This window comes from Podarcis tiliguerta (assembly GCF_965153285.1).
Source record: "Podarcis tiliguerta genome assembly, chromosome: 1".
In the NCBI taxonomy this organism is placed as follows: Eukaryota; Metazoa; Chordata; class Lepidosauria; order Squamata; family Lacertidae; genus Podarcis; species Podarcis tiliguerta.
Genome location: NC_139534.1, coordinates 96158132 through 96178802, shown reverse-complemented (window position 1 = coordinate 96178802; position 20671 = coordinate 96158132). Strand labels below are relative to the sequence as shown.

General features: G+C 39.3%; 1 protein-coding gene across 16 annotated transcripts in view; it reads right to left on the bottom strand.

Moving 5' to 3' along the window:
- MEIS2 (Meis homeobox 2) overlaps positions 1-20671 on the bottom strand; it is a 225454-nt gene that overhangs the window by 153796 nt on the left and 50987 nt on the right. For 9 of the 16 annotated variants that reach the window (XM_083452795.1, XM_083452788.1, XM_083452794.1 and 6 more), the window contains 2 exons: positions 18725-18826; positions 5923-6068 (listed from right to left, as the gene is read on the bottom strand). In XM_083452795.1, coding sequence (XP_083308921.1) covers positions 5923-6068; positions 18725-18826 — 248 coding nt within the window. The remainder of the gene's footprint in view (positions 1-5922; positions 6069-18724; positions 18827-20671) is intronic. The other 7 variants (XM_083452797.1, XM_083452789.1, XM_083452799.1 and 4 more) reach the window with 1 other exon arrangement.

Here is a 20671-nt window from a genome sequence, read left to right as displayed (position 1 = left end):
GCTCTTTAGGTTGCAGCCAGATAAAATGCTTCATCACAGGCAGGAGGAGGTGGAGTTGGCGTTTACAGCCAGGACTCTAGTTGCAAAGCTTGTAGGGGGAGAAACAGACCCACTAGACGGGAGGAACTTGTCTGGCTACATTCCAAAGAGAGACAAGACAGCCTGATCACCATGTACCTGACTGCTGGTTTGAGTTTGAGCTGAACAGTAGTTTGGAGAACCAAAACAAATAGACAACGTGATGCAATTACCTTTAATCTGATTTCTCTCTCTCTCTCACTCACACACACACACACACACGCACTATATTAATTAGGAATAACTCCAATCTTCAGACTCAACAAATGAACTGGCTCCGACCTTTCAGAGTGTAGTTAGAGGAATTTCTTTTACTGGAGTTACAGGAAGTTATACAAATCTCACGGTATGTGATGCTAGTTTCATACTGTGGCAACCAGTCCTGATCTCTTACTCTCCATTTTGCCTGAACAAGCCAGGCACCTCCTTTCTGCCAAGCTCCCAGGACACTAAGTTCTGGGTTACATCCTGTCTAGCAAGGTCATAGAATAACTGAAGGGGTAATTTTCCCCAGTGATAGCCATCTCCCTCTGCCCCAGGAGGTGTCCACCATCTTCCCAGCCCCACCTTACCTAACATGACCTGAGGTATAATTGGCTAGAATGTGTCAGGTGCCACTCAACTTCAAGATAGGTAGAAACACTTTTTTAAATGGGATGTGGCTATGCAGTCCTTTCCCCTTCATTCACCATCAGAATACCATGCAACTAAACATCTATATTGCATTACTCATGAGGAGACCAGAAGCGTGTTTATAATTGCTGTATTTTTCGCTCTGTAAGACGCACCCGACCATAAGACGCACCTACTGTTTAGAGGTGCTATGATGCTCATGTACTGTTTGTGGGCTTCCCACAGGCATCAAGCTGGCCACTGTCTCTGCGCAGCGCCCCTTCAGTGAAGCGGGAGGAGGAACAGAAGCGGCTCCGTTCCTCCTCCCGCTTCGCAGGAGAGGCGCTTCGCTGAAGGGGCGCTGCGCTGCGCAGAAAGCTGTGCAGCACCCCTTCAGCGAAGCGGGAGGAGGAACAGAAGGGGCTCCATTCCTCCTCACGCTTCGCAGGAGAGGCGCTTCGCTGAAGGGGCGCTGCGCAGCTCTCCCTCTCTGCGCAGCACCTCTCCTGAGAAGCGCCATTCGCTCCATAAGACGCACTCACATTTCCCCTTACTTTTTAGGAGGAAAAAAGTGTGTCTTATGGAGCGAAAAATATGGTAGTTTGGGATAGGATAGACTTGAGCTAAAAAGCTCCTTTTATTTTCAGTATTCTGCTTTGTCCCTTTGTGCTGTCCTTTGCCTTCTTATTCCTAATAAATGTTAAATAATTGGACTACTGGGTTTGTGTGAATTATTGCCAACTCTCAGGGTTCGTGAAATAATTCTCATGGCCTAAGCCACTTGCTTCATGCTACAGAGGTGTAGGATTGAGGTCAACAGAGAAAAGCAGGATGCTGTTATCTCTAGATGGGGGACACAGGGAGATGGGTACTGGCTCTGGTCCCCTTGTAAACTGAGAGGCATATTGGCAGAGAAAACCACGTTTCTTTCAGCCAAGGAGGGTCAAGTAAACTGAATGTTACCTCTGAGTCCCTGTGTATGTGTTTGCCTGAAATACCCCAAATCCTCTCCTGTCTGAGAGCTGTAGGAGTTAAGAGGACAAGGATGGTGGCAGCAATTTCCAAATAGTTTGAAAGGCAGTTGTGTAAGGAAAGGAATAAGCAGGCTGCAATCCAATATGCAGTTATACACATACAAGTCAAACCAAGTTCAGTGGAAATTACACACTCATGACTAGGGCAAGGCTGCAACTTTAATTTGCATTGCATAACCAAATTAGAAGTATTTTTACAAACCCAAATTAAAAGGCAGCTTTCAACAAATCTTGCAACAGGAATTAATGAAATGTAAGGTGGGTGTGAAATAAGGGAGCTTAGTGCTTGTATACTGCAAAAATCCATAAACCCTTAATTTTTTTTTAATTAAATAGGGTTAATCTATGTTTAGATCTAAAATATACATATGACATCATTTAAAAGGAAGCTGATTGACTGGAATGAAATATGAGATTTTCTGTTGTCTCTGCTGCAGGAAAAGTTGGATGACTAAAGGTAAAAATCCAACTATTACATAGTTCCTTCCTCTATGACTGCCGCCTGTTCTGATTATATGCATCTATTTTCAAAGAGCTTCTAGGCCATGCAGTAAGTTTTTCTGTGACTGCTATGATAAGGAAACCTTTAGCTCAAAAGCAGTGTGAGCAAGAGGTATCTTTGTACACAAGCACTTCCTGTTTTCATTCCATGATCAAATATGTTCTTTGCAGGGCAAACAGGGGAGCACTTGAGGGAGGAAAGCAGAGATTTCTGAGAGGCTAATTGAGTGTACTAAAGAGCTGTTTGGCATGGAGGGAAAAGGAGTTTTCCAAGGCTATGAATAAAGGCTGCATGGGTCAGATTTCTTGCTGTTCCTTTTCTTTAACTATCTTTGAAGTTAAATAACAACAGCCTTGATGTCAGGTTTACCTTTCTGATATCATAATCTTTATGTACTACTGAGAAGCTTATACTACCAGGCTAGGATTTCCTTTACCCACTCAAATACTGGATATTATCCAGAAAAAGCATGCACATTTTCTAGCAATTCATCCTAAGATCCTTTCATCTTCCTGTACCATTGTAATACTTAATGTAAGGCAGATACCAATTGCAGAATGAGAACACGGTTGAATTATTATGCAAGCACTGGAGGTTTCTATCCACAAATGTTTTATACGTAGCTTGTTCTTAGTATTATGGAAGTTGTTCCAAAAACTGAAATAGTGGAAAACTACTATATACAGTTATGAAACAATGTGATGAAAGTCAGCCAGTGGGTCAAATTAATTCATGTAGAGTTATCAACCAAGAGCAACATGTCATTTTAGCAATTTTGGAAGTAAAATAGTTCTTAAGATGAACCATATTGCCTATTTATAAAATATATATTCCACAAAAATCCGCCCCAAAATGAGCATAATTAATTGAAAGTGAATAATCGTACCCAGACATTTCACATTGCACAGAAATTTTTGAGCTTAGTTTAAGCTTAAAGCAAAAATGGCTTGCCTCCTAGGCAAAGCAGAGGTTAATGATTTTTGTCATATTGAAACTAACAATTGCTACAGTTGGCCTTTAGTATTTTATTTGTCCTTTTGAGGTATTCAGAATAGGTGACAATAGCTTGCAGTTGAGAACATATGTAGAGAGACCCCTGTGGCTTATGGAAAAAGTTGCTCCATGCTGGTTGGGAGTTTGAAAAAAAATACAACCAGAGTTCTTTTATGTCCCTTTCATTAATGAGAATGCATGAATGTCAAAATGCACCAATGGGCCATTCAAGGGGCAAAGCCTTAGCAGCCCCTTCTTTAAGAACACATCCTGTGATGTAAAATACATTTGCTTAACAAATTAAAATAATGAGATAATTCAATTAGTTTCTTTGAAAAAAGAAAGAGAAAAAGGGTACATTGTAGGATTATTGTAATACAAGACCAGGTCACAGAGGACAAAAGAGTGGACAAACCTATTTGAAATCAGGTTAGAGCGGTGGTGAAGGAAAACCATTTAAATTTTAAGACTCTTTCTATTATGAAATTTACTTGAGAAAATATTTGTAAATTACAGTTTACCTTCATAGCAGGACCAAAGTTGTATTTTGAAGGAACAAACAAATCAGTAAGAAAAAAAGAATGCTGGAACTGTTTAAGGAAAGAGTTATTTTCCTTCTCAGCATGTGTTTATGGCAAAAATCTTTTTGAATTTTCATTGCACTAGTCAGAGGTCTCCATTATCAGTTCTCAGGTCTGAGAATTATAGCACAGTAAATCTTTCAACACCTACAAACTCATTAAAACCTAGATGGTAAAGAGCTTTTTTTTTTTTTTTTAGCTTATGCAAGGACCATCCTCATCAAAGCTACTGCATTTCCTTAGTTTATCTGGTGTGAGGCAGAGAAACATGGTGGAATTTCAGGAACGCTAAAAACCATGAAGATGTTATTCAAGATATGCAAGATATAAATTATCCTTTTGGCAAGCATACACTAAGCACTTTCCACACAACGTTTTAGAAAGAAAAGGCAGTGGCAAAAATCCATGGGGATGGGGATGACTTAGTGAGAGTTGGGGAAATTAATATGCAAGCTTATATGAAATAAAGTGGATTATTCATAGCCCCAAGTTTTTTTCAGCATCAGTGTGCTGCTCTTCTAACCACTTCCTTCAGTTAAAAATAAAAAAAAAACCTCTCCCTCACACTCACTCAACTTCCAAATTAAAAACATTTTACAGGTTAGTAAATCTCCAGCTGAGGTGATGTAGCAAAGAACAGCTGTGAAGTAATTTTGATAATGATGAGAATAATAAGCAAATGGCAAGGTTCAGGGCTTTGCTGTTGCAGCTTCAGTGCTCCTGAATAGATAAAAGTGATTAAATACTCCTGATTATCCCTGACCAATATGTAATGGATTTACAGCCCTTTCAATTAGTCAGTATTTGCTTAGGACTCATTATTTTGTCTTTGGTTAAGTAATCAGCCCAGAGACTCATGTTCTGTCTAATTCCTCTGAGCCAAGTAGGTACTACAGGGCACCTGACCTTTGAAATGGCCATAGCTGGAAGGCAAAAATAACCACTGTTCGAGCAGAGGCACTGGCTATTCTGGCTAATCCTGACCCTACAGGCCAGATCAATGCACCTTAGTTTGCTAATAATGTTCTTACATCAAAATGATGGTTTAAAACTGGTATCTAACGCTACCCAACCCCTTCAAGCTGTTCCATCAGCAAAGCTGCTTGGTAGCCACCACTGTAAATAAAAGAGGTACCTGAATCACTCCAGGAACCATGAGACAGTAACTAATATCTACCACCACAAAAAATGTGTAATTTTAACAATCACAAAATGACCCCTTGTGTGTGATAGTTAACCACACTATCCTTTTAAGTATTAGCCCAAACAAAATGGAAGGGAAAGTGAACTGATAATTTTACCATTTTCCACCATTTCCAAGTAAAATTAAGAGAGCTACTACTTCTTTTGTAAAAATGTATTTTGATGCCTAAGTAAAGCTGTAATAGTCAACAGAACACCAACACATAAAACCAACTGCAAAACAGGAGGATAAAGATAGATTGCTACTAAAAGTGTTGTTTTTTCACGTTTACTCGCTTTCCCCCAGAAGTGAATATGGCTAGCTTTTAAGATAATGGACTTGAAGAGCAGCTTAAATAGGTGCTTTAATCTCCCATAGAACTGAGGAATTAGAAAAACTAAACGCTGTCTATATTTTGCATGTAAGCCAACATAGGAAAAGTTTTCAAATGAATTCTCTGACTTCATCTACCTCTTGCAAAGCATGTTGGAATATACATAGTATATGTGTGTTCCAAAAGCAACATAGCTCCACCATTTAGAAGCCCTAGGATGGGGGCTGTTCAGAATCCCACACTGATCCTCACTAACCATCATCAACTACTCAGCAGGCCTGCTTGGTTTACAGTGGACTCCCGAAATATTATTTAAGCCCACTTGGACATCCCGTGGTGACTATTCTACATCTCTGTTTCTGATGATTGCTCACCATAAACAGTTTCAAATAAATAAATACATAAAATAGTCTCTCTAATTGTACAGTAGCACTAGGTGTGATGCTTTATACTCAAGGTACATAATATATAATAACTCCCAAATATATTCCATTGCAGAGAACCAACTTCCAACCACCCAAAACATTATCCTAAAATGTTGAAAGGGCTATTAAAAATAATTAGACTTGTGTAAAATACTTCTTCTTTTTTTTGCATTCACTTACTGTGAGATGTTGGAACAGCCATGCTCTCATGATATTTGTTGCTACTTTGGGGAAAATTCCTCTTTTCTTCTGCCGCTTTTTATCCTTGTCTGGATCATCATCGTCCCCTGTGCCGGGAGAGGCTACACTGTTGTCTAAACCATCCCCTAATAGAAAAAATGGGGTGAGAGATAATAAACAAGAAATATAAGCCAATCTGAATAATCAGATTAACTACTAAAGCACTAATGAAGTGTCATTCATATATGAAAAAATCAGGCATGTTCAATTTCTTATTAAATATGATTGCTGATATAGATATATAAAAATTAGAAATCATGTCTCTCCAAATACTAATTTTGTGCCTCACACACGCACAAACCATTAATTCAGTTATAATTGTTTGCTTGACACAGTGCAATACTTCTTTGTCAATTATGAAATGCAGTGTGGGAAAACCTGCCACACAAAAACCTATTTACTGTAAATGCATTCCCTGCAACTATGCTGAATATATGGTGAAGGTAATCAAGTTAAATGTTCTGTGGTCTATATATTCTGGGCCCTCTGCATAGGTGACAGTAAATGTGTCACTGTTCAGAGCACATAACACACTGCCAGCTGAACCCCTCCCCATTTACTATCATCTCCCCACTCACACACATGCACACGCACGCACACACTTGTATGACCCTCAACATAGTATTTGCAAGACATGAAAACTTATGTGCCTGCATCAGTGATCATTATATTCTGCTTCTTTTTATTTCTTTTTTTTTTTAAGGATGCACATCAAGGTAGGGTGCTTGCTTAATCAGAACTTTCCATGAACATCTTTCTCTTCAGTGCTTTTCCCTGGCATTAATTGTGCATTAGCAAAAATCATTTACTTTTAACAGTCATAGTTATTTTTTCTTGCCCTCCAGCAAAAATGCCTTGAAAGCCTGCCTGGAGGGCATCTAAATTATGTATCTGAAAAACTCTTCTGGCAAGGCATTGCAGGACCCCTACTTTCTTAAAATTCATACGAGCACGTCTTCCTGTTTTTGGGAAGGCATCAATCAAGAGCAGCAATATATGCCATATTCCTACATTAATATTTGAACTAATAACTTTTAAAAAAGGAAAGAAACAAGATCCGACTTGTGGCATAATCAAATGCAAAATAAATGAAGAATACTGGGACAGCACTGAGACTTTATAGATTGCTGTGTTTTCCTTACACATCATTAGCCTGGAGCCACACGAAAGAGGAAAACAGAGAAGTGGAGAGTTTATGCTCCCTGCTGGTGTTTAAGAAGCCGAGGTCCTGGAAGGACATCTGGGAATTGCACTGAGACGGTGGTTTTTGTAATTTAAGAATAGACATTCATTAGCAGTAAATGCCATAAATCCCATGCTAAGTAAAAACCTTGTCCAAGAAAGCCTAAAACAATAAACTCTGTGCTCAATGTAGCCTGAGATAGACGCTCCATAGCTTCCTGAGGAATGCTATAGACCCATGAACTAATTCCTATAGCCTCTTCTGGATCTTTAGTGCTGCTAAAACAAACACATTACCGATACATAGAGGCTATTTACCTCAAAACTTCAAATTCTATTTCACCTTTGTTTATGGTGCCCACACACATTTCTTTAAAAAAGAAAAGAAAAGGCAAAAACAACTGGGGAGGGGAAAATACCACCACTCACTTCCCCCCCTCTAACTAGAGAAAGAAAAAAAAGCCAGAGCAAAGAGCTAGCAGATTAATTTTATTGACATTTCCATTTTCACTGCAATGTGATACCCTCCATCACATAGAAGAGATGGTCCTCACTATTTACAGAATGACAGGCCACTTCATTACAACTACCCTGCCCCAAGGCTGAGTAGTTCCTTTCCATCTGCCCAAGGACCTGAGTCAGACCCCTAAGTTGCTGTTTTCCTTTTCTTTGACTAGAAGGTAAATTGAAGGTGTGGACAGTGATAAAAGAAAAAGACAAGAGTTTATCACGAACCAACCTTTTCCGGCGAGGAAAACATATTACTTGGGAAGGACTCCTTTTCTTAGTGGCCCACCACCCGGCACCCATGCGTGTGCAAGCACAAATACACACCCTTTTCCACTGACTATGCCAAGGAACTGCTGCAAGGCAAATTCTCACAAACACTAATGGCTTCTGACTGCTCCTTGGCAACCCCAGCATTTTAACCTGGGTGGATGTGCACTCCAAAATACAGGCACTAGAGCTATCTCATCAGCTGTTCATGTGACACAGATGGAGAGTGGCTATTAGGAGCCAGGCAAGGGGCCTTGGGGATCTGAGGTGCTGTACTGTAGCCTCAGGCAATTTTGAAAAGCAGTACCCAGAGATGGAGGGAAAAGAACAATCCACGCCAAAAGTGCAAGTTCTGAAATGAGTCTCTTTTTCTATCTATTGTCTAGATAAAGATATCTTTGTCTTCTTTTCTAAAACCTATGAATGTATGCACATAATGCATGTAGATATAAAATCTTCTTTCAATCTGTCTCTCTTTCTTGGTCAGGCACACAAATACAACAGAAACACGAGAGAGAACAATTCTTGTTTCTATCCAGGCATTCAGGAACACCTTAATGCTGCTTTTTGTACAATGCTTAATTTGGAGCCTTCCAAGAGGATCAGTACAGTGCTTTGATTATGAAAAAGGCTAATAATAGGTGGTTAGATATTCAGATTCATCCTGCATAAGTTTGGCTGAAGTTTACAGAGCCAATAGGCTTGATCTAGTGTAAAATGTTAGAGATTAATTACCAGTCTTGATCCTCTCTCCATTCATATAACGAAAGAGAGGGAGAGGGGAGAAACTTATCTAATAGGAGCAAGAGACAAATGAAAATTCTGCAAATCATCAATAACTGAGTTCCAATAGTCTAGTTATACTATAAATAGTATGCACTGTAAACCTTAAATAAGACAACTACATTAGTGATGAAAGAATGAAAGTGAAAACTTGTGGTATGGTAAAATTAGAATGCATTTCATAGCAGTTACACGAGTTACAACACTGCAAATAAGATCAGAACTGGAATTTAGTCTGTCGGAAATTAGGAAAATAAAACAGGTTATCTGTGAAATATTACGAAAAAGGAGCATATGTCTATTTTAAACAAGTCCCACCATCCCTCACCAATCTTGCTATACTGAATGAAAAACTAAAGGCAGAGCAGCAAAATGAAATCTTAGCTGTTGAGCATGTGACACAGTGCAATAATTACAAACTGATTTTTGCCAGCCATGCCACTTTGGCACATACCAGAAGGGGTGAAAGTAATTTTCTGCCTCATACTCCATTGCCTTATGAACTATGTACCCATTTCTGCCTCTCAGACAAGTTGCTGAATTCTTATTTGGTGCAGTGTTATCTTTGCACGTGTGAAAATGGATACACAAATATCTAAACCAAAGAGAAATGTCTTGTGGTTACAAAAGGATCTAAGCCAATGTAAAATGCCTTATAACATGCCACTTTCTAAGCACTATTCACTACCTTCCGTTAACAAAAATGCATGGTGAGAACTGAGCACAGGGAAAGAGAATGTCAGAAGGCACTGGCAAAAAATTTTCCCTGAAGTGGGATGGGGGGAGAGAGAAAGATGGTCATTTCTGGAAGGATCATTCATTCATTTGTACACTGTGGTTTAGCTTTCAAAGTCCACAGACCTCAGGGATCTTCGGGGAATGAAAGATCCAGTCCCACAGAGGGTTTGCCTCTACATTGCTTTTCATGTTATCCACTCTCCACCCCCATCCCCCGCAGCAGCAAGGCACAATGCTGTCAATGTTCCTCTAGATCTCAGCCACTGTGTGCTATACAGTGTACCACTCCTCAGGGATAGAACAGAGAAGATGTATTTAATGCAGTTCCTGGCAGCACTATCTCCCACTGGTTCTCTTACTTTATTTCGTTCCATTTCCAAGGATAGAACAGATAGATGATAGATAGACAGAATTTATATACCGTCCTATACCTGCAGGTATAACATGTGAACATGTAACATGTGAAGAGGCCCTTTCATTACACACTTACTCTCTTAAACTCAGACCTCAATCCTACTTTCTTCTGGTGGACCCTCAAGTTCAAATGAAGTTGCAGACCAAGACAGTTTCTTTTAAACCAAGACAGTTAAAATTATTCCTCACCCCACTTAAATATTATAAAGTCGGCCATTTTTGAGCTATTTTCTCTTTTTCTCCATGCTTTTTTGTGACTCATAGAAGGAAAATCATTACATTGACGCACACCACTTTCTGCATACAAATAGATATACTGAAGAATGAGAAGTTCTGATATGTTCCAAGATCAAGACTTGTTATACATATATTTAAGTGTGTGTATACATTTGCACATTACTTTTCTTAGGCTGGAGGATGCACAAGTCATTTGAGTAAGAGGGACTTAGTCAATGGTACAACATCTGCTTGGCATGAAAAAAGTGCCAGGTTTAATCCCTGGCATCTTCAGGTAAGAGACCTGGGATAGCTCAGTTGATAGATCATGAGACTCTTAATCTCAGGTTCGTGGGATCAAGCCCCATGTTGAGCAGAAGATTCCTGTACTGCAGGACATTTGACTAAATGACCCTCCTCACTGTCCCTTCCAACTCTACAATTCTATGATTCTCTGACTGGGAGAGACCCTTGTCTGAAAGCCTGGAGAACCACTGCCATTTTGTGGACAATGCTGAGCTAGATGGACCAATGGTATGGCTCAGCATAAGGCAGCTTCCTATGTTCCAATGGCCTACTTACAGCCCATGGCTTGTTTTTAATTAGATTGTTACATAGACTTTAACCAAAAACACATACCGATAGTTGTTCTACTAGGCTAACACGACTGCCCATAAGACATTTTTAAAGACTTTGGAATCTCATGGATGAACATAAACTATATTAATTCTTAATTTATGGGGGGAAAGGTAACCCACTCAACTCCAGAAAGGATTCTCAATGTGTGTCAAATAATAAAACATGCTCATAATAATGAAACATGTCTGGACTTTGAAACACTACCACAAACATCAAAACCATCTCAGTAAGACCAGAGGAACCCTAGATATGAAAAAATGCATTTCCCTCTCATCATCTGAGTTTTACCATCTCCATGTAAGCCTAGCCTACAGCTAGCCTTCATTTTTTCATACAGAAGAGGAAGAGGGAGAGCAGGCACATCACATTTGCTTGTATCAAGAGAAAGTTATTCTAAAAATAATGCTGTTCATTTAAAAAAGTTTTTTTCTTTAAAAAAAGAAAGGAATGGTTTCATGCCTGTGCTGAAAAAGCACAGATTTTAAAGTAAAAATTAAATAAATCTTGCCCTGAGTTTAACACAATGAAAGACTTAAGATAACTGCTTAGGTGAGCATATTATTTGGCTTACTATTTAGATCTTTAACCTTTTGAGTACTGGCAGTACAATGTGTTGGCCCCCATTCACAGAATAACCCTGGGAGGAAAGCTACAGAAAGCAAATTAAAGCTGAAGGATAGTGATTTGCCCCGAAACTAAAATGGATGTGAGTAATCCGACATACAGACCAACATTTGCTCTATTAAAGCTCAACGTCATTTCCGCAATGCCACACTGGTTCAATGCCACACTGGTCCCTCTAGTGCCACAGTTTATAGAACACGCGGTCAATCTCTATTCACATCAAGAAATCATTACTCCACCTATTCCCAAGACTGAGTTCTAATTTATAAACGGCACCAAATTTTACATGGTGGTGATGGCGCTGCTGTCCTTAACCATGCAAGTGCCTCTTTACCCATTGTTGAAAGAATAGGTGCCCATATAGTTTGGGCTGATTATAGCCATGCCCAAGAAACTCCACAGAAACAAAGGGTCTCCTGGGCATGGATATAATTGGCCCAAACCACATGGCAACTTATTCATATATACATATAACTATACAAAAAGACATAGTGGTGTTCTGGATTATGGCAGGAATGGCTGACACCACTAGTGCGATATGCCAACTGGGTCTCTTCAATTAATCACCTCCAGGGAGAATGCAAACTGTGGGGCTTTTGTGAACATGAATGACATCTAGTTCTAGCCTAGGATTCCTCTGCAAAGTACACATTTGGTAACAATTCAAATCTATCTGGAGGAAGATTCTTCTGCTAATACGTTTTCTGTTTGTGGCTTGCGCCCATGCAAGAAATAACAGGTTTGTGGTTACAGCTTAATTCTGTGAGTTCCTGTGCTATGTAACAAATACCATATAGGGAGCACAAAACAGTGTTATAATGCTTACTGTTGGCCTCCTGCAGATCACAACAATCTGGTTTAGCAATGCAGTCTAATGTTGCTATACCACTGTCTTCCTTACCAATGTAGCAGCACTTGAAGTATTATTTGTGGTGTGATTCTACAAAGACTTACTGCTCCTGTTCACTGTTCAAAATCAACCACATAAACAAGGATCAGCTCAGAACTGGAAAGAAACAGGGTGTGATAGCACCCCAACCTAAAGGTTTTTAAGTCTGCACCCTGCCAGCTAATTCTGCTTAAGTTATGGTAGCAAATGGCATATATTATCGTAAGATGGACATAACCCACTTGTACAGAAGAGGCCACTGTAGCTACATCAATGTATTCTGCTCCATGACCTGCCACTCATGATATTACTCCAAGGGTGGCATTCAACTACGTGTTACTCATTGAAATTAATGGACCTAACATAATGATGTTCATTAATTTCATACTGCCCTGTGTTACCATTTTATTAGAGTCAGCAAGTTAGTTGCTCATTTTGTAGTTTCTCAGCTAAAACACTGCAAGGAATATGAACTATTCCCTTTTCTGACCAAGTTAATGGCTCCAATGTGTTGGGACTTATACCTGTTGGACTGATAAATTTGTGAACTACCCTTGTTGGCTTTCTGTTCATTCTTTTACCTACAAACCTCTAAGAATAACACCTACAGATAATTAAAGGAAGTTGAACATTTTGTCCCAGTATTTGCCTATTGCACAACTAAGCATTAATGTAAACTTTTGAATTCTTATTTTTATTTCTTTGGGAGGTTTTCAAAGTAATATTTTTCCCTATTAAAAGTACCAAAATAGAATATTATGAAAATCTGTTAATTGTTGGGCTCTTTTACCATCCTGCTGTGCTAATCTGTCTAGAAATGTTAACATGAAAAAAAATCTTCAGTTTTCTTCCAGTGACTAGTTCATGGCCTAATGCCGTGGAGTAAAGAGAAGGATGAAATACTTTAGTTTACATGCAACATTTACTAACTGTGTGGGTTTTCCAACATTAGAGAAGGGACAGTGACCCATGCCACCTTTTTCACACTCAAAAGGCCGCTGAAAAAAACAGTCTTCTTAGGCTTACCTCAAGCTTCTCTGGCCCTGAACACCCTCCCCCCAGGGTATGAGTAGAAAGAGAAAAAAGAAGTGAATTTAAGCTCCTTTCTCTTCAACTTTTCAGGCGGTATAAGCAGCATTTAGCAAATTCAGCCCCCAAATGGCTCCAAATGCTCTGAGCTGCAGGGGCTCATCCTTTGTTAGTCTCCCTCTATTTACACAGGATTTACACAGGCTATCTACTGAAGAGACCACATGTTTCTGACAGAAAGCACTTTCATTCATAGTGCATCAGGCAACAGGATTGTAACCACTGCAGCTTCATGCTGACCTGAGATTAGGGATTTCGGCAACATTGAGATGATAACAATCTACTAACTAACCCAAAATTATCCATGGAGATTTTTCTTCTTCTGACACTCACATTATAGCTAATGTGGTCATAGAAATGAGATTTCTTAAGAGAGCTATTAAGAACCAGCTATTGTCAAGAAAACCCCTCCCTCCTTTCAATAAACAGGGGGAAAGAAAGTATATGTTGCTGTGGGGGCGGGGGGGGGGGGAGAATCAGACTGCTATTTGGATTTAAACCATTTCACCCACTGGCTGAAGACAAAAGTGTAAAAGAAGACAGATGGACACATATGTAAATGTGCTTCCATTTTCTCCCTGTCGCTAACAAGTTAGTTAATAGTATAGTTTAATCATGTCTTCTCTGTTAATTCATTTTGGTTAACTAGTCATCAGCAGCAGCCTAGTAACACTCCAGGAACATGCTCATTCACATTTATTTGCTTGCTACAGTGCTCAATTACCAACCATGTAATGATTAAGACATTTTAGACTCTACTTATCAGGCATGAATGCTGAAATCTTATCTGAGGGGGTCACTTCACACAAGATGATTTTCATACATGGATCTCTCTACCACATATACATTTCCTGCATACATGTGACAAGTAATTTTGTTGTGAGTAGAAACCCTGTTTTTTTCTTTCCAACTCCATCTTTAGTAAATCATATTTTAATTTTAAAAGCTTTTCCCATATGTACACATAGAAATTCCACAGAGGCCAAACATACTGAAGTCTCATAGGAAAAGCCATAGTCCTGCCCACCTCAAACTGGTGAAAATTAGAATCTTAAAACAAAACACATTGCTCATACTCTGCAGCAATCATTACATTTTTTCCCTAATTTATAATGAACAGACATCTCTGGTCGGTATATATGTAAGTATATAGTAGATGTTTTAAAGTTCTTCACAATATATCATAATAAAGCTCTGCTGAGCATCCCAATGATTCATTTTTAGTGAGCTCTCAAATGCCCTTTACTACAGTTAATGCTCAGATTTTATTAAGGAATAGAGCAGGGACAAATGCCCACTTAAGTTCCAGCTCTCAAATTCAGCTCTGCTTGCACTGCACTATCTAATGCTAAAGCTTCTTAATGTGCTTTTCACCTCCCTTGTGTGGCATTTCTGCGAACACAGTTCACAATTTCCAGCCCCAAACACAGAAGACTGCTACCCTTAAGTCATCCAAAGAATGTGACAGATACTATCATGGCTCTTGCTGCAACATGAAGAAACAGAAAGAGAGAGACCAAGAAGAGGAAGACCATAGTGATCAGGTTACCAAAATCCATAGACACTTTCCCACAATGTTACTGAATGCTATAATTAAGATATTTGAAGCTGAGGGTGATCTAGGGAACATAGTTTAGAAACTGTATGACACCAGGATCCACTCTTGCTTTTCTTATTCAGATTTGACTCACACTGATTTTTAATGGCAATCTTACCCAAGTAAAGCGAGCCAGCTCAGAGCCTTGTCATATACAAGCTAACAAGCATGCAAGCATTCAGCTAAAACATTCTACTGGTTTCTCACTGAGAGCCTTATTAAATCATGCTCTTTTATCTTGAGTTAATAATTCAATGGGCATTAGAACTGGGCTGGCACAGCTGTATTCAGTGGAATTACCATCTTGTAAAAAGGTAAAGGGACCCCTGACCATTAGGTCCAGTCGTGACCGACTCTGGGGTTGTGGCGCTCATCTCGCTTTATTGGCCAAGGGAGCCGGCGTACAGCTTCCAGGTCATGTGGCCAGCATGACTAAGCTGTGGCGAACCAGAGCAGCACACGGAAACACCGTTTACCTTCCCACCAGAGCGGTACCTATTTATCTACTTGCACTCCGTGCTTTTGAACTGCTAGGTATATCCTAATGCTTCTACAAAGATAGATCCCATAGTTCAATTCAATGTAATTGCTTTCTATGAATAAGCATGCTATTTAAACGCTGTATTTAGAAAAAACACAATTTTTAGCAAAAGGGTTAAACAGAATTAGTTAAATGCCCATATATTTTTAAAGCAAGTTAATTCATCAGCTTTTTAAAAGAGTTAACTGGATATAATTGTCCGTATAATTAAAATTATTTCCATTAGAGTGCAATTTTTAAACAGCCTATTATGTATAAACTAATAACTGTATCTGAGTGTTAGGTTAGCCATGATTTTGTTTCTTATTTTCCCTTTTGCTCTGTTTATCTTCTGGGCCCTTGCCTGTAAAAGCCTGTGTGACAGTAGGTTTCTTAGGCTATGATCCAAAGAATCCAATTGATTCGGTACATCTAAGAAAGCTTTTGACTTCTTACTCTTCCCCACCTGCCTTTTCCCCTGTTCATGCCACATTATAACTGAGGAGCTATTTGTCATATAGCATGGAAGTCAGCTGTTGCCTTTAGAAATCCCATTGTACAAACGCAAGCTCTTTTGAATCTTGGCCTTAGTTATCAGAGTACCAAGAAGGCTCATTGGTTGGGTTTTCAGTGGTGCACACAAGTGCACAATTGTTACTTTGAGGTTTTTAAACAGAGGTTGGATGGCCATCTGTCATGTATGATCTAGGTGATACTCCTGCATTGCAGGGGGTTGGACTAGATGACCCCCGGGATCCCTTCCAACTCTACAATTCTACGTTTCCATGATTAGGGCCACTAATTATGCCCATCGAGTAGCTAGTTACCCCATGCTTAGTGTTTCTACATACATCTGTGACCTTTGACAGTCTGAAGTTGCCATTCTGATATAATGAGGTTTGTTACTCTTTGATAAGTGGATAATTTATCATGTTGAACATTGTATTGCTTCATAGATTAGAACATGTTCCTTTATGAAGCTGGATAGCTCAATTGGTACAGTATGAGACTCTTAATCCCAAGGTTGTGGCTTCAAGCCCTATGTCGGGTGAATGCAGAGGACTGGACTAGATGATCCTCGTGGTCTCTTCCAATTCTGCAATTCTATTATTCTATTTCATCTTTAATGGTGGGAAAAATGGGTATTTGTTTTAAAGAAGAGAATGGAACATTTTAATGAAGAGTAGTTTACAACAGAAAGCATTGTTAAACATGCAGTTAAGTACCATTGCCTTTTTATATAATGGCCATCTCTGTTGTAATGGTACCTAGTACAGTAATATTACTAGTGCTCTATTAATATTCTCATTAGAAACCTCAGTTTTAAGATTTTATTACTCAGGTATAAAATTCTAACCACCTAACAATGGCATCTAAAAGCACTTTGAGCCACCTTTAGAAAAATTATAGTTATTGAATTTGTGTGTGCATGTGTTATGAATTTATATATAATTTCAACTGCATTTTAATTATATTTTGTAACTATTATTTACCAATGTTAGAATTTCTTTAGCAAAATTTAACAATCCATATGTTCACAGTATTGCAACTGTGACAGCAACAGAACACTCTGAGTCAAACCAGGAACTATTTACGAATTATAAAGCTCTCTGATGTGATCTAAATGAGAATCTTAAATTGATACAATATATATAACAAAACATTCTCAGATTGTCTGTTTGTGAATCTTTTCTGGGTCTGTGTCACTACAATGACAATGATGCAGAAGCTAACTACCTGAAAGCAGGATTATATATGCAAATGGAATGTAAATGTTGCAAAACTGCAGTAAAACTGTTTGACCCTAATAGAGCTGAAATGAAATACTCTCCCATAAAGCATTATTACTAAAAATGCAATAAGGCATAACAGCTTGTTTTAGGAGAAATAACACCACCTCCATCTCACCAAAAGTTATTGAAGTGACCATTGTGTATTAGCAGCAGTATAATCAGTGCCCACAAAAAAAAAATATATTTAAGGGTACTCTCATTTTCCTACTCATATTGAAATACTTCCCCTCAGTGAGGCCAAACTTAGATTCACAAAATGTTTAGGGGTATGCATCCCCCCAGAAAAAAAGCACTGAGTATAGTTTAACAGGTTATACTATCAACAGCCATGAAATCTTTACAATGAAGCAGGTGCTAAATGGCTTTTCAAAAATTAATAAATAACCTGCATTCTAAATAAACAAATGGTAAATATATGCATTGCCCAGAACCCTACCATACTGCATTCACTTAGCCCTCACTCCCTAATCCTGGCAGCTAATTCCCAGTAAACTCTATGTTGAAATATTGCATTGCCCAAAAGCCACACAAGAACTGCCAAATCTGAAGTTACTGTCTGAAGCAGTTGCAACAGCTTCCTTGCTAGGGACAATGAACCTGAACTACCTTGTTCCTCCCATGACAAGATATAGGTCTGAATTATCATAGCTGCTGTGAATGCTCCAATTAGTCAAAGTAGCTTCAGTGGTTGTTAAATGGCTGCTGAATGCCGTATGTCTTGGGCATGTCTGGGGCTCAGTGGGGCTAGGTTGCTTATGCTGCCACTGGAAGATGGAGGGGTGATGGTGGTTCTAACTTAGTGGCCCTGTTTGCGTGAACTGGTGGACCATAATTAGAAGTAAACCATGGCTTGCTGTGAAATAGGAGCATCCTAGTCCTCACTGCAGCGCCTTCCCTGCACTTCTCTTTGCCAAGCTGAGAGGAAACAACTCAGAATTATGCGCAGACCAGCACTTGTAGTTTGTTTCTCCCAAACAAACCATGCGTATCAAGCCATGAACCAGACCTTGGCTTCCACATATGGTCTGTTTGGAGAGAAACACACCCTGTGTACTGGTTTGCAAATAATGCTATCCAGCTCACTTTAGACAGAGATTTCATTTTCAGTCTGAGACATTGCATCTCTGCCAATCTCACCAGGCACACAGCTCATCGGTGGTGGCTCCATTTCTAGAATCTGCCTTGTGTCAAATCTGTTACTTCTGAATGAGTTTGGCATTAGTTTGGAACACTCCGCTGCATAAATTGTGGCTAGGAATCTTATTCAGAGTGTGACACTGAATGTGGCATAACGATGAGAGGAAGATATTGCATGCTAAATCTGGAGTGTGGTGTAATACCAGCTGTGTCCCAGTCCCTCATGTATGCATATCTAATAGTGCCAATAAGAAAACCTAAGTTTTCAAAAGGTGCTTCCTGGAAAAACGCATATATTAAAGGAGAATACATAATAACTCTAAATTTTATACGATCTTACATACCATAAGAGCTCCAACACCTATGCACAATGGGGTGGATTAACTCTCTGGGTGCTGCAGACATATTTATACACCTCCTCCTAAAGTGTTCATTTGGCTGGCAGTCTGGAAAATGCCAGAATGTCAAGGGTTAAATTGGAACACTGAAACTTTTGCAGGTTTAACTTAAACCTTTTAACTTTAAAAAGTAAATTTTATTTTTCTGATTTAGTAAATACATTGCTATCTAAAAGCTGCTGGAGCCAGTGGATGACAAGACAGCAATCACTTTTATTGAAGTTGAACTCTGTAGCTACTATTACATGGAGAATGGACGTTCATGTACAAAAACACTAATACTGGATACATCTAGCAACTACATTACATGTATTAGACCTTTAAACTTGTTACAGTCCCAGAATGATAATAAAAAAATAGCAGCATTAGTAAATATAAATTGGAAAATTTATAATCGCTAACCAAAATCTGCAGCATTTATTATAGGAATTTATTGAAATGTTCTTTTTTATGCAAATAAGTCACAGGGCTTCAACGGGGTTCCATAAATAACCATTTTCCTGATGTGACATGCAAGAAGTTTACTCTACTTCACACTGAAGTTAATTGCTTTTTTAAGAGCTCAAGTGGGCAAGATGCTAGGTGATTTGTGATTGGATATATTGCCATGTTGGGTTTTGTTTTGGCTTTTAGTTTTACTTCCGTATACATACCTGTATGCTTTTTGCCACAGGACAAAAAGGAACTGAGGGACAGCACAGGAGAAAGGCTTAACCCACCCTTACTCCCATGCTGTGGCTTCAATCTGATTCTCTCTCTCTCTCTCTCTCTCTCTCTAGTCCTTGGTTATTGCAGCAGAGAGAAAAAGAGAAGCAGAGTTTATTGATATGCTTTTGCCCCACTTTGCATCAGCTATAACTCCCATCAGGCCCAGCCAACATGGCCAATGGTCAGGGATAATGGGAGTTGGAGTCCAACATCATCTGGAAGGCATGACGTCACTTACCACTAAATTCTCAAACTTGAGTCCCCAGCTGTTGTTGGACTACAACTTCCATCATCCCTAGCTAGCAGGTCCAGTGGTCAGGGATGATGGGAGTTGCAGTCCAACAACAGCCGGAGATCCAATTTTGAGAAATAATGACAGAGAACAGCACAGTCAAGATTTAATAAGGTGGAAGAAGTGTATTTTTTATTATAAAACACATCTGTGATTTATGGGCTGGAAGCCAAGAAGACTAAGGCTGCAACCTTATACAATTACCTGGGAGTAACTCTCAATGAATTCAGTGGGACTTGTGAGGAGACAAGCATAGGCTTAGTGGTAAGGTTTGTTAATTTACTGTGTGACAAAAATAATCATTGCAAACAAATTTGTCCCAAATTAGGCAACTGCACCTTCCTTCTTCTCTCCCTGCCCTTTTCACCATGATACACATTGAGGTCACAATCTAGATATGCTAGATAAATTGTGCTCAACTCAACTGCACTCAATAGCCCTGAATCTAAGGCACGTTTGGATGTAATGCTAAACCATGGTTAAGCACCTGATGGACAAGCCACAACATGCCTCAGGCTTGTGCATTCCCCTTTCCCCTCTGCTGCCAGTCAGGAGAATGACTTCAGAGGTTTGTACTTTCAGTAGTGAGAAAACATAACTTTCAGTTCCAAGTGAACCAAGGCTAATGGTGTAACACACTAACCATGGGTTATGAAGTTGGCTTACTTGAACTAACCATAGATTATAAAGCTGATGAAGCTTATGAAGCTACACTAATCTTCGTTAGTGTAAATCACAATGCACAATTCGCGCTGTGGGTTAAACCACAGAATCTAGGAGTTGCCAATCAGAAGGTCGGCGGTTTGAATCCCCGTGACGGGGTGAGCTCCCGTTGCTCAGTCCCTGCTCCTGCCAACCTAGCAGTTCGAAAGCACGTCAAAGTGCAAGTAGAT